General features: G+C 42.5%; 1 protein-coding gene and 1 pseudogene across 1 annotated transcript; one reads left to right on the top strand and one right to left on the bottom strand.

The window, feature by feature from the left end:
- Positions 1 to 269: 269 nt before the first annotated feature.
- On the top strand, positions 270 to 1545 carry LOC131499895 (vomeronasal type-1 receptor 4-like). Its single transcript, XM_058708445.1, has one exon. The coding sequence runs from the start codon at positions 520 to 522 to the stop codon at positions 1543 to 1545; it is 1026 nt and encodes a 341-aa protein (XP_058564428.1). The 5' UTR covers positions 270 to 519.
- A 9920-nt stretch (positions 1546 to 11465) lies between these two features.
- On the bottom strand, positions 11466 to 12389 carry LOC131500144 (vomeronasal type-1 receptor 4-like; annotated as a pseudogene).
- Between the last annotated feature and the right edge of the window lie 1102 nt (positions 12390 to 13491).

The raw sequence follows: 13491 nt of genomic DNA, 5'->3' as shown, positions 1-13491 counted from the left end.
CTCTAGGGTGGTATTCGCGGTTTATAGTTGCTTATAGAAAGGGTGTTCATAAATAATGGAACATTTTCATTAGCAAAAATTGCATGTAAACACCGCCATCCATCTTGAAATGGCAAAGTGTAAACATAAAGCTAAATATAGATCTGGTTTATTTACAGAACACAGCTAAGCAGTGTTTTTGTATATCATTAATTGAATGCACTAACTTTCTGCACAGCGCAGCCAAGTTCTCATCACCTGTCTGCCCCTAATTAATGCGTGAATGTAGACAAGCACTTAACCTCTCTGTTCTTCTGTGGTCCTTATGTTTCTAAGGAAGGCAGCAGTGCCTGCCTCATGTATTTAATGAGAAATAAGTTATTTCATGGGTGGTAGTTATACTGTTGTTTCACACATGGCAAGTGTTGTGTAATGGTTGTTCATGCAACTCTTGGAAGGCCTCAAATGACTGAAGAACTTTAAGTAATTATTTGAAAGTAAGAAGTGTTGGTGAGTGGAGAATATCAGATTTCAGTTGACATGATTTGTCTGGCCTCTGCCTCCTATTCCCACGCAGGATCCTCTAGCTCAGAAGACAAGTATCAGTCACTGAGGACAGACAGGACGGCCACCAGGGATCTGGCAATAAGAGTGATCTTCTTAATCCAGACTGTGGTTGGAATCCTGGGGAACTTGTCTCTTCTTTACCATTATGTCCTTTTTTCTTTCACTGGGTGTAGGCCAAGGCCCACAGATTTGATTGTCAAGAACCTGATTGTAGCCAAAATTTTGGTCCTGGTCTCTTTTGGAATACACCATACACTGTCAACTTTTGGGTGGTATAACGTGTTCAGTGATTTTGGATGTAAATTCTTCCCCTATGTTCGCGGCGTGGGCAGGGGCGTGTCCATTGGCATGACCTGCCTCTTGAGTGTCTTCCAGGCCATCACGATCAGCCCCCAGAACTCCAGATGGGCAGCGCTTAAAGAGAAAGCTCTCAAGTGCCTTGTCCCTTCACTTGTCCTATGCTGGGTCTTGCAGATATTGATAAATATCATGTATCCTGTGGTTATGGGTAGCACTTTGAACAAGAATAACATCACAAACAGAAAAAGTTTTGGGTACTGTTCAGCTGTTCGTTATGAGAAAACCACAAATTCATTGAATACAATGTTGTTAACATTACCTGATGTGTTGTTTGTGGGGCTCATGCTCTGGGCCAGCGTTTCTATGGTTTTCCTTCTGTACCAGCACAAGCAGAGGGTCCAACACATTCATCGGATCAGTGTCTCCTCCACATCATCCCCCGAGTCCACAGCCACCAAAACCATTTTCCTCCTGGTGTGTACCTTTGTCTACTTTAATACCCTTTCATCTGTCTTTCAAATTGTTTTGTCTGTTTTTGACTGTCCCACCTGGTACCTCGTGAACACCAGTTCAGTGATCGCTCTGTGTTTCCCAGTTGTCAGTCCCTTTCTGCTCATGAGCCGAGACCCCAGGGTATCCATGGTCTGCTTTCCCTGTATAAGGAATATAAAATGCCCTCATTTTATGAGAATTGTGTAAATTGTAGGAATTTCCATAATGTTCCTCATGTCAGTTATTCCTTCTTCACCTCTGAGTCCTGTATAATTGTGAGAGGCTAACTTAATAATGGTAAGCAGAACATGCTTAACATCTCCTTTAAAGTGAAAAATAAGTTACGATAGTAATCATAATGCAATATTATATCATTATCTTGTAAATCCTTATTGAAGTTTTGCTGATGATTTTAGTGGAGGAGTTCATAAATTACGCAATTTCAATCATCAGATCCTGAAACAATCTGGATATTATGCAGAAGTTTTTGGGAGTGTCATGTAAATTTGTTACAGCAAATATCCCTGAAGTGATGTAGGCATGGAATTAAAGCAAAAGGAGCCTGGAAATGGATCAGCCTGTGGCTGCTCAACACTGACACTGAAGAGAATGGTATCAGAGGAAAAATTCAGTAAATGAATAAAGCCTTGGACACCCAGTTATGATTGTGGCACATTTCATCCTTAGGCAGGTGGTAGTTAGGCGAAGTATGATGTTATGGAAACATGGGAGGTGAGCATGAGTAAACATTTTCAGACAGAAATGGTCAGATTGGACTGGAGCGGATAGTGGAGAGCATAGATTAAAATTTTAGCTGATTTAAAAAAAATTTATTTTAGAGAGAGAGTGTGAGAATAGAGAGGGTCAGAAGGAGAGAGAGAATCGAGCTGCATGATAAATGTGGAGCCTGCTTGAGATTCTCTCTCTCTCCCTCTGCCCCTCTCCCAGCCTTGTGCTCTGTCTCTCTTTCTAAAAGAAAAAAAATATATAAAAGTATGCTTTAAAAATATATAAAGGCACATTCTCCTGTCATAAGTGTGTCGCTCAAGGAAAGTTCACAAAGTGATCACACTCTGTACCAGGTATTTAGTTCAATAGATAAAATATTGTCAGACTCAGAAGCCCCTTGTGCTCCTTACCGGTCAGTCCTCATCACGGTCATACATGCCGTGACATGGAACAGCATAGGTCACTTTAGGCTCTTTAGTACTGATATAAAGGAAGTAATAGAGCACGAACTCTTTGTATTTGGCTTTTGTCATTTTTTCTGTTGTTTGTGAACTTACTGCTGCATGTTGTTATTGATCATTCATTGGCATTGCTGCAGAGAGGGTTCTACTGCATACATTTGAAACTATTAACTCAGTCACTCCACTTTTAGGATAGTGGTGGTTTTCAGTTTGGGTCTATTAGGAATAATCCTGTATGTAAATTTCTACCATGCTTTGTTAGCACGCATAAAACTTTCTGCTGGCCATAGAAGTAACAATGGAGTTGAATGGTGACAGGTTTACATCTCTGCACCTTTAGGAAACAGTGCCCAAGGAGTTTGAAAAATTGTACAAACGTTCACACCCACCAGCAGTGTAGGAGATTTTTGGTTTGTGGACGTGCTTGTCAACAGTGTTGATTTTTTTTCCTTTTTCTTTTTGACTTCTGGTCGGTGTGCACTGGTATGAAGTAGTGAACTTCTTTTTTTTTTAATTTGTCTTAAAAAATGTTTATTTTTGAGAGAGAGACAGAGTGTGAACAGGGGAGGAGCAGAGAGATAGGGAGACAGAATCAGAAGCAGGCTCCAGGCTCCAAGCTGTCAGCACAGAGCCCGACACAGGGCTCGAACTCACAAACCAGGAGATCATGACCTGAGCCAAAGTCAGATGCTTAACGGACTGAGCCACTCAGGCACCTCATCAAGTAGTGATTTTCTTATACTCTCCTTGATTACTATGGAAGTTGTGCATTGTTTCACATATTCCTTAGACATTGGGAAATATCTTTTTCAAGTATACCTTAGTTTTATTTTGTCCAGTTTTTTCTATCATGTTGTCCTTTTCTTAAAAAAATTTTTTTTTACATTTATTTTTGAGAGACAGAGAGAGAGAGAGAGCATGAGCAGGAGAGGGGCAGAGAGAGAGGGAGACACAGAATCCAAAGCAGGCTCCAGGCTCTGAGCTGTCAGCACAGAGCCCAACGTGGGGCTGAACTCACAAACCACGAGATCATGACGCGAGCCAAAGTCGGATGCCCACCTGACTGAGTCACCCAGGCGCTCCTCGTGTTGTCCTTTTCTCAATGTTTTGTAGTAGGTCTGTATATTTGTTAGACGTGTTTCCTTTCTTGGTCTCTTTTTTCTCATGCTCTCTCTGTGTCTTTGTATGTTCATTTTTTTTTCTTGAAATTTATTTATTTTGAGCGAGAGAAAGTGAGAGACAGCATGTGCACGAGTTGGGGGACACTCAGAGAGAGAGAGGGAGAGAGAATCCCAAGCAGGCTTGATGCTGTCAGCGCAGAACCTGATGATGGGCTCAAACCCTCGAACTGTGAGATCTTGACCTGACCTGAACTCAAGAGTGGGATGCTGAACTGACTGAGTTACCCACATGCTGCCTGTCGTTGTGTGTGCTGATGAGAAGAAAGTCTTTAAATTCTTTTTATTTTCTAATGTTTATTTGTGAGAGAGAGACACAGAGTATGAGTGGGGGAGGGGCAGAGAGAGAGAGAGAGAGAGAATATGAAGCAGGCTCTAGGCTCTGAGCTGTCAGCACAGCTGACACAAACTCACAAACGGTGAGACCACGACCTGAACCAAAGTCAGATACTTAACCAACTGAGCCACCCAGGTGCCCCGAGAAGAAAGAAGAACGTTTTAATGTTAATATAACTCTTCCCTCCTTTATACATAATGCTTATTTCTGTTCAAGAATACTTCCCTTTTTTAAGTTATTTTTAATTTTATTGTAGAGAGAGAGAGCATGAAGGGGGAGAGGGGCAGATGGAAAGAGTGAGAGAAAGAGAGAGGGAGAGAATCTTTAGCAGGCTCTACTCTCAGGTGGAACCCAAGATGGGGCTTGATCTCCCCCTACTTAGCAGAAATCGAGAGTCAGCAGCTCAAATGACTGATCAACCCAGGTGCCACCAAAATCTTTATATCATGTTAATCTTTAGATTGGCAATCCTTCCAGAACTGAATTGCTGTATGTGTGGATAGTGAATTCTATTTTTTTCTGATAAGCTAACAAATTTCAATTCTTTCAGAATACACGATGTTATATGTGGAAACAAGGGGAACAGATGTGACCACGAATCTCTTGCTGCCTATTGTGTGTGAATAATACTGCCTTTTGTCTCGGTCCCTGGAGTCTCATGTCTTCTTGCAGCATCCATGCAGCTGGCAGGCTCACTTACTGGTTTGCAAATGGGGTAAAATCTTATACCCTTTACATTTCTTGAAGTCTTGGCAATGTGGATGGGATAGCAATTGAGCAGTACAAGGACTAACCTTTGTGTGTTGCCATAGTAACAGTGGGAAGTTGAGTTGATGTGGTAATTGAGTGCTTTCTGAGTCTGTGTGGACTGCTACAAGAAAATTCACAAGTGTATAGTGTAGAAATGAGTTCACATCTCCCAGGTATGGAGTTTGAAAATCTGAGATCACGGTGCCAGTGTGGTTGTTGAGGGCCTTTCTCTGGGTTGCAGCCTTCTGCTATCGTCATAAGACAGAATAGAAGAGGGAGTTCTCAGGTCTCTTTGTAAAGGGCACCCATCACTTTCATGAGGGCAGAGCCTTCAGGTCACTTCCCAAAGGCCCCACCTCCAAATGCCATCACCTTGTGGGTTAGGTTTCAATATATGTGTTTTTAGGAAACACAAACAGACCATTGCAGGACCCTTTGGAACAAGTTCAACAACCAGTTTGTTTCTATGTCACAATGTAATAGGAATTGTTGTGTTATAGGCTTTGCTTCCCCATTCCAGAAGTTCCAGACAGGATTGTCCCAATCAGGGTGAGGTGCAGGTAGAGAAGTGTTACTGGGACACGCAGCCTTTCATTTGCCATCATTGGGGGGTTTCCGTCCACCTCTGATGTACCAAGTTTTCATAACGTATGTGATATTCTGTCTGTTGGCCTGTTAGAGGCCTCAGTCTTAATCGCTCTGTCTAATGTGCCATCACCTCTGCCAGTAGGGGTGACTGATATAACCCAAGCAATTCAGAACCCAATAAAATTCACTAGTAAAGTGCTCAGTCCCTCCAGCAGTGAGGGAAAAATCCTCTTGTTTCCTTCCTGTCACCTAGAAGGAAGTCAAGTCTTACTGAACCCCTCGGGTGTGGGAGACAGCACAGGTCTCTGTGAGTGCTGTGTCTGTCATTTGGAGCCTCTGGCAAAGGGAGGAAACCTCGACCCAGAAGCACCCCATGGTATGTGCTTTGGGGGCTCGTGCAACACAGTTAACTGGTGCACTGTTTTGAAACAGCAGTTTTAAAACTAAATAAATAAATTTTTAACAATACACTGATTAACTTGCTAGTGTGCTCTCCTCAAAACTGACCCTTAGTAGTGTTTTCACTGTGTGGCTTCATATTCCACTTTTGGAATGAGTCAACATGGACTCACTGGTAAGAGAGTAAGGAAGGGCCTCACGTTTCTCGTGTCAAATGGAAGTGCCTATTCAAGAATGAAGGCTCGCTCTTTCCAGCAACATGCCATGTTGACAAGAAAAAGTCATACCCATCCCTTCCGAAGAAATTTTTAGCTCCACGGTGTAGCCAAAGCCACTGGCACTAGGAACCCTCAATATCCTGAGGGTCCCCTAAATGCATGGCCCCCTTTGCTGATGGTTTAGGTAGGCTGAACTCTCGTGGTGTCCCCTGGGCCACTGGGTCTGGTTAGTCTCGGTGCTGGCTCTGCAAATCCGAAATCAGAGGCAGTCCTTCCTTCACTGGTCGTATGTCAGATTCCTGGGCTGCTGCCAGGGGTCTAGCTGTTGAGTGTGCGACTTGGAAAACAGTGGATGGCAGATGAATGACTTCCCTCACTTCCCCCCACCCACCGCAAACCTTAACGGGCTGTGAACAGCGGAAGCACATTTTACTGCTATAATAATTGTGTGGGTCTCTCATTCAGTGCCCTTGGTGAGGCCTGTTCTCACAGAGACTGATCAGAATGAAGCTGCTGATTGAGCCTGTTTCCGATCAGAGGTATCTGTGCATAGCGCACTTGTGACTCCCTTGCACGGTTTTATTGAGGTATATGGGACGGATAAAATTGTATGATATTTAATGTGCAGCCTCAGCTAACAAGACCCAGAGCTGTTGGGGTGGAGAGAGATCCCAGAACACGGAGAGCAAGCAATGAAAAATGCAATGCCTCAACATCTCTTTTTATTGGGAGTCTTGCCCTTCTGTTGACACAATGAAGGGGGAGAGAGCATCCCAGGCCTTCCCTTCCCTATCGGCAAACTCACTGTAACAGTCTTCCTAAGATGTTGGTGGAGGTTGTTTTGAGTGAAACTTGGAACAGAGATTAGACCCAACATTTCCCGACTCTGTCACAGGAGACAGACTCCAGGGCATACTCACGATGCCAGGCCAGGGATGGAAATTCTGGGTCAGGGAGACAGACACGTGGTGGTGGAGTGTGGCTCTGGGGTTCAGGGCCAAGCCTGCAGAGGTGCAGGGAAGGGGAGACATCTATGCAATGATCTGAGAATTGAATGGGAACTGCTCTCTAAGGTATGGAATGGTTTGGACAAAGGCCTGTTTGGTGTGGGAAAGCGTGATGTGCTGAGGGGGGTCCGATTTTCCACAACTGCTAACCTCCACCAGTGGAAGTGACATGGGGCGTGATAGCCCCTGCGGTGCACCCTGGGGGCTTAGAGCTCCAGACTGTGTCCTGAGCAGGATGCCTGGGCAGGCACAGTGTCTCTGGCCTCAAGAGACTCATGCCCTAGGTGGTCTCTGATTCGGAGTCTGAGGTGGATGAAAGATAATGCCCTCGTGTTAGAGTGTGTTAGAAGTTTATTTGGGTGTCTCACCGAGTCTCAGGAACAGGGAGTATGATGACAAAGGGAGAATTTCTGGCAAGTTGATGAAAGAAGTGTATGACAAATGATAGAACTGTACATTGGACAGTAAAATTTGCTGTATGTACATTAAACATACATATTAAAAAGTTTTTTAAAAGGAGGCAGGTCATGGGTGGCTTGGTTTGTTGAGCATGTGACTCCTAATTGCGACTCAGGTCATGATCCCAACATGATGGGATTGAGCCCCATGTCAGGCTCCATGCTGAACGGGGAGATTGCTTAAGATTCTCTCTCTCCCTCCACCCTTCCGCTACTCACACTTTTCCTCCCTCCCTCACTCCTCCCCCCTCTCTCTGTCTCTCAAGAAAAAAAAAAAAGAGGAAATTCCTGACACATGCTACAGTGTGGTTGCACCTTGAAAATATTATGTTATTTAAAAGAAGTCAATTCCAAAAGATGATAGATTCCATTTGTAGGAAATGTCCCTACTGGACAAATGGATGGAAACAGAAAATAAGCTTATGGTGCCCAGAGTTTGGAGGGATGAAGCTACTTAGGGTGATGGTTGAAGGCTACAAGTTTTTTGTGTGTGTGGTGATAAAAATATTAGGAATTGGTTGTGTTAATATGTGCACAGGTGTATGTTAAAAAAAAAACACATTGAAACCACTGTGCACTGTAGGTGGTGAATTGCATGTGAATTGTACCACAGTGCTGTCCCAGAGATGGTACAGGAAGATAAGAAAGCTGCAGAGCCTAGTTTATGATTTTACAAAGGAGACTTCAGGAAAAGTTGTAGGTAGCAGGAGGGATCTAACACTTTGAGAGAAGGATAAAGTGACCAGGAAGTTGTAACAATCCTGAAAGTCTGAGTACCTACCATCAGAGCTTTAAAATTTGTGAGGGAGCAAAAAGAGAAATAGAGAATCTCACAATTATGTTTCACAATATTTACAGGCTGTGTATGAAGGTCACAGAAGATCAGTAGGGATATGGAAAACTTGAGCAGTGTGTCAACCATGGTGATCTAAATGGGGCACCTACTCCACAATGGCAGATACACATTCTTTACAAGGTCATGAGAACTATTCAACATGATAAGCCAAATTCTGGGACAAAACCAGCCTAAACAAAGGAATTACAAGACATGATCTGTGATCATAATGGAATGAAGTTAGTAGCTGGTAGGAAAAAGATATTAGAAAATTATCCTAGATAATCTGAACTCAGAAAACACACTTCTAAATAAAGATGAGTCGAAGTGGAAGGCTCCAATCAGGTGCCATCTTGAACTGATTTAATAAGAATAGTGCACGTCCAACTTTGTGGGATAGAGCTAACATACTGCCTACTGGGAAACAAAGCATGAAATGTTTTCATGGATTTTGTTTTCTGCCACTTGATTAAATTCCGTATTTAATTGTAGTAGATTTGTTATTGATTTTTAAAGAACTGCTTATTTTCTGTCAATCTGATTTCAATTTTGTTTTTTAAATTTTGTTCAAGTATGGGCCAGAAAAGCCTGTGTTTTATTTTGAGCATTTTATTTCCCCATTTGGTTAGTGAGAGATGCTAATCTATAAATTTCTTGTAATGGTTTTGGCATCAGAAGAATGCTAGATTCATAGAGTAAGTTGTAATATCTCACTTCCTCTTTAAATTTGATTAGAGTTTGATAGAATTGGTTTGAATCTCATTATCCCTCCCCCACTGACTGGATGCTAGGTTATTGATTTTAACTGTTACTGTAGTTGCAAGGTGATTGGTTTGCAAGGCTTCCATGGAGTTGAAGAGATTGGATGAGGATTGGAACAAGTTACAGTGCCACAAGGCTCACTGTGATTTGATGTGTGGACTTAATCAGCTGCTCAGCAGGGCAGAAATTATTCACCTCTAACCAGGGCCTCACAAATGGGTCAGAACAGCACACAAAAAATTACATCAACATTTCAATATTCACCTAATCGATTCTAAGCTTGGAAGGGCAACCTGATCTCTCTGCTCTTCTCCTGACATCCATTTATTTCATATTCTTTCTCTCATCATGTAAATATATTCCTTGGGGTCTCTGTCTATTCTACACTTGACCTAGATATTAGCTGGGTCTAGCTTTAACCCTCTGAAATCTTGTCTTTCAGTCTACCAGTTCCACAGTCTTGAAAGGCTAACGTTTTCCCAGGAGTTTGTGCTAATTCCCACAAGCTGACACTATCAGGATCTCCTGTGTTGTGAAAATAGCTTTCCCCATAAAATTAGACATGCTGTCTATAAGGACAGACATCAAACTGAAGCCCTCAGTGAACATTCCCAAAAGAATCCTCTTACACAGAAAAACATCTGGAATCTATGTGGATGTTGAAAGATGTGGTCAGAATGACAGAAGATTCCAGAGCAGTCTAGGGCAAAGAGTTGGTATCCTCTTAAAATAGTTGTTTTTCTTCCATTGGCCCTCTGAACTGCACTGTTTATGAGGCTTCTTGGATCTTTGCCCTCTTCCTATGCAGTGCCTTCCCCTGCAATTCCTCCCCTCCTGTCTGCCAAGTTGCTGATCTGCCCAAACAAGTTACCTTCTTCTCCATTTGGATAGGGATCGGTAGGCTCTCTCAAGTCTCCGTGTTACCTGAATACCTGAGTATATTGTGATTTAAAGAGTAGTTGAGCTTTGCTTCAGTATAATCCATATTTTAAAGAGTTTCTCCTATTTATCTATCTTCTATCACCTATATTTCAATCTCTGGCTCTGCCTGTTTGTTTTGCATCACAACTATGGTTATTTCAGAAACCGTGAGAGTTTGGGGCGCCTGGGTGGCGCAGTCGGTTAAGCGTCCGACTTCAGCCAGGTCACGATCTCGCAGTCCGTGAGTTCGAGCCCCGCATCAGGCTCTGGGCTGATGGCTCGGAGCCTGGAGCCTGTTTCCGATTCTGTGTCTCCCTCTCTCTCTGCCCCTCCCCCGTTCATGCTCTGTCTCTCTCTGTCCCAAAAATAAAAAAAAAATAATAAAAAAAAAGAAACCGTGAGAGTTTGAGATTAGCCTGCAAGTCTTAATAGCTACCAGCAGAAGACAAGAGATTCCTAGATTGAATGCAAAGCACTTTATTACTCATGGCCCAGCAGGCAGCATGAACATCCTGATTCCAACAGTTTTCCAAGGCCCTCTTCCTTGTCCTGACCTTATTCCAATCATGGTGCCTTGGAGGGGTCCCGATGAATGCTACACATGGAGTGTTTACATCACACCTGAGGAACCCTGAGTATACAAAATCCAAGATTTATAAAGGGGTATTCTAGCACACCTGCTGTACTCTTTGACCCTGGGGAAGACTTTAGCTTTGTTTCCCTGTACAGCAAATAAGTCAGTATGGTGTTCCATTGGGTGACACTGTTCTTGTCTCCCAAGGTATTTTTCTAATCACACATAAGGTAATCCAGCATAGAAGAAAAGCTGTCCATGCTTCTGTAGGAGGCATGTACATACGTGAGAAACCCATGGTAGAACTGTCTTCCAACAGTATCCAGCAGTCATTTCTGGACTGTATTGGCTCCTGTCACAATTTCCCATGAATTCATCCCTTGTTCAAATGCTCTGATTAATCTCGCAAATGGCTAGGATCAGATTCATTCAATTTTCATCAAATAACATTTGATTGAGACCACTATCAACAGGATACTATGTATCAGGATGAGGTGAACCTGCATTATTCACCTCTACTGTGCCTATATGGTTCCTACATTCATCCATCAGAAGGAATCCCAAATACCCATTAGGGTCCACCATAGAATGACAAGTGGCTTAGTCTTTTAGATGCCATATTGGGGTGCGTGGGTGGCTCAGTCAGTTGAGTGTCCGACTTTAGCTCAGGTTATGATCTCATGGTTCATGGGTTCTAGCCCCATGTGCTGATAGCACCAGATCTGATCTGCATCAGATTCTCAGTCCGTCTCTCTCTGCCACTCCCCCACCCGACTTTCTCTTTCTCTCTCTCTCACACACACATACACACAAATAAATAAACATTTAAAAAATTTAAAAATAAGATGCTATTGACTTTTCCAATGTGATGAGTGAATAATCAACTGAGGATTGTGCAAAATGATACAACTTAACATTTTTCTGCTAAGATAGTGTTCCTTATCCAGAAAAAGCAGAAGCTAGATACTGTGGAATCTTGTCTCATTATCAGAAAGGGACTGACAGTTGGAAAACATGCAGAAATTAGGTCAGTGAGGAAGTAATGGTGGGTTGCTCTAGACTCAGCAGAGGATCTGGGGGAAACATGAGTGCTGTGAATGTGTTGGACCTGTGCTTGTGCCTGTGCAGGATGAAAACCCTGGAGCTGCTGGCCCAGATCCTGAGTCCAGGAAGTGAAACTTCAGGGAATACTATCAGTATTGCATAGAGTGACCCTGAGATTGTCTCATGGTCAGATGTAGAACAGTATTCAAAATCCCTTTTCTTTGTGATTTTTTTTTTTGGCTGCTCTGTTTCCCTGACACATACAACACATACATAGGAATGATAAAATTTTCTATCATACATATGATCCAGAAGAGGGAAATGGACATGCCAACATACTTTGGAGCTTTGACTTTAAGATACTTCTATGAGGAGTTCATGGGGCTGATCACGATGGTCTGGAAGACACTCAAGAGGCAGGTGCTGCCAATGGACATTCCCCTGCCCACCCTCTGAACATACAAAAGAAGTTTGCATCCAAATTCATTGAAGAAATATTTTACCCCCAAGCCAATGTCTTGGGGACACCTTTTGAGAGCATCACCAAGGAGTTGGCTATAATTAGGTGCATGAGAATCAACTCTGTGGGTCTCAACCTCCCTTTGGTGTGGTAATGGAAGACATAATGGTGAGGAAGAGAGAAATTGTCCAGGAGTCAGACTATCGACTGTGGTAAGATTATTGCTATTGCCAAATCCCCAGAACCTATTCTATCATTCAGTACATTTTCCTTTAAATTATAACCAAAGTCATTCCTGTGAACAAAAAGGTTCCTTGAAGATTTTGACATCAAGAGTAACTTTGGTGGGTTGCTCCTTTGGGCTTGCCAAAGACTTGAAGAGGCAGGAGGAGATGGAGAGAAGTACCAGGATATTCCATGGAAGTGTCAGCACTAAAGATGAGGTGGTTTGATTGGGAAGAAGCAAAGGTAAGTGATAGCAAGTGGAAAGAACGCTGAATACTAATAACAACCTTTTTAGAAACTGATAATCGTTACTCATATTGGAAAAAAAAACATACAACGTGAATCATTACCTACATCATGGGATAAATCAATTCTGAATATATTCCTGATTTATATATCAAAGAGATAATATGAAACTTGTCATTGCTTGAGTTGATCAAAATAGCAAGAGATGCTTGAGAGATCGATGGTACCATTGGATATGTCCTGCCAAAATTGTGTGGATAGAAAACAAAGTTAGATTCCAAATCATTGAGGAAGTGTTTCAAATAACTCTATTCTTGTGGATACCTTTAAGGAGAATGATCAGGACTTGGGTAGAAACAGGTGCTTGAGAATCAAAACTGTGCACCTGAATGTGTAATGAGGGTGGAAAAGGAAGAGATGGTGGTAAGGAAGAGAGAAAGTGCCCGGAATCCCTAGATGGTCTGTGATAAGTAGGCCATTCATATTGGTAAGTGCTTTGATGCCATTCACACAGTTCCCAGTGACAGATCATCATCTTGAGAGCCTGAGGAGCCTGCCTGAACACATGTGGTGTGGACTATATTGATCATATCAAATAGAATACAAGTATTCACTGAAAAATAATTAACATATTTGTTGTTGTTGTTGTTGTTAAGCCTCCCAGAGTTGAGGTTAGAATTTTATTTATTTTATTTTTTATTTTTTCAGTATATGAAGTTTATTGTCAAATTGGTTTCCATACAACACCCAGTGCTCATCCCAAAAGGTGCCCTCCTCAATATCCATCACCCCCCCTCCCTCCCACCCCCCATCAACCCTCAGTTTCTCAGTTTTTAAGAGTCTCTTATGCTTTGACTCTCTCCCACTGAGGTTAGAATTTTAAATAACACTTAGTTTGCATGAATCGGTGCTATCATGTTGTACCTCTGGTATTTTCATAGGTCTTCCTACCTGTATAACG

This window comes from Neofelis nebulosa, chromosome 17 (genome assembly GCF_028018385.1).
Source record: "Neofelis nebulosa isolate mNeoNeb1 chromosome 17, mNeoNeb1.pri, whole genome shotgun sequence".
Classification (NCBI taxonomy): domain Eukaryota; kingdom Metazoa; phylum Chordata; class Mammalia; order Carnivora; family Felidae; genus Neofelis; species Neofelis nebulosa.
The sequence above is the reverse complement of the archived record's forward strand: the minus strand, read 5'-3'. Positions and strand labels throughout refer to the sequence as shown.

Bases quoted from the DNA above. Each gene is read 5' to 3' on its own strand.
- LOC131499895 (XM_058708445.1), top strand. From the start codon at position 520: ATGATTTGTCTGGCCTCTGCCTCCTATTCCCACGCAGGATCCTCTAGC.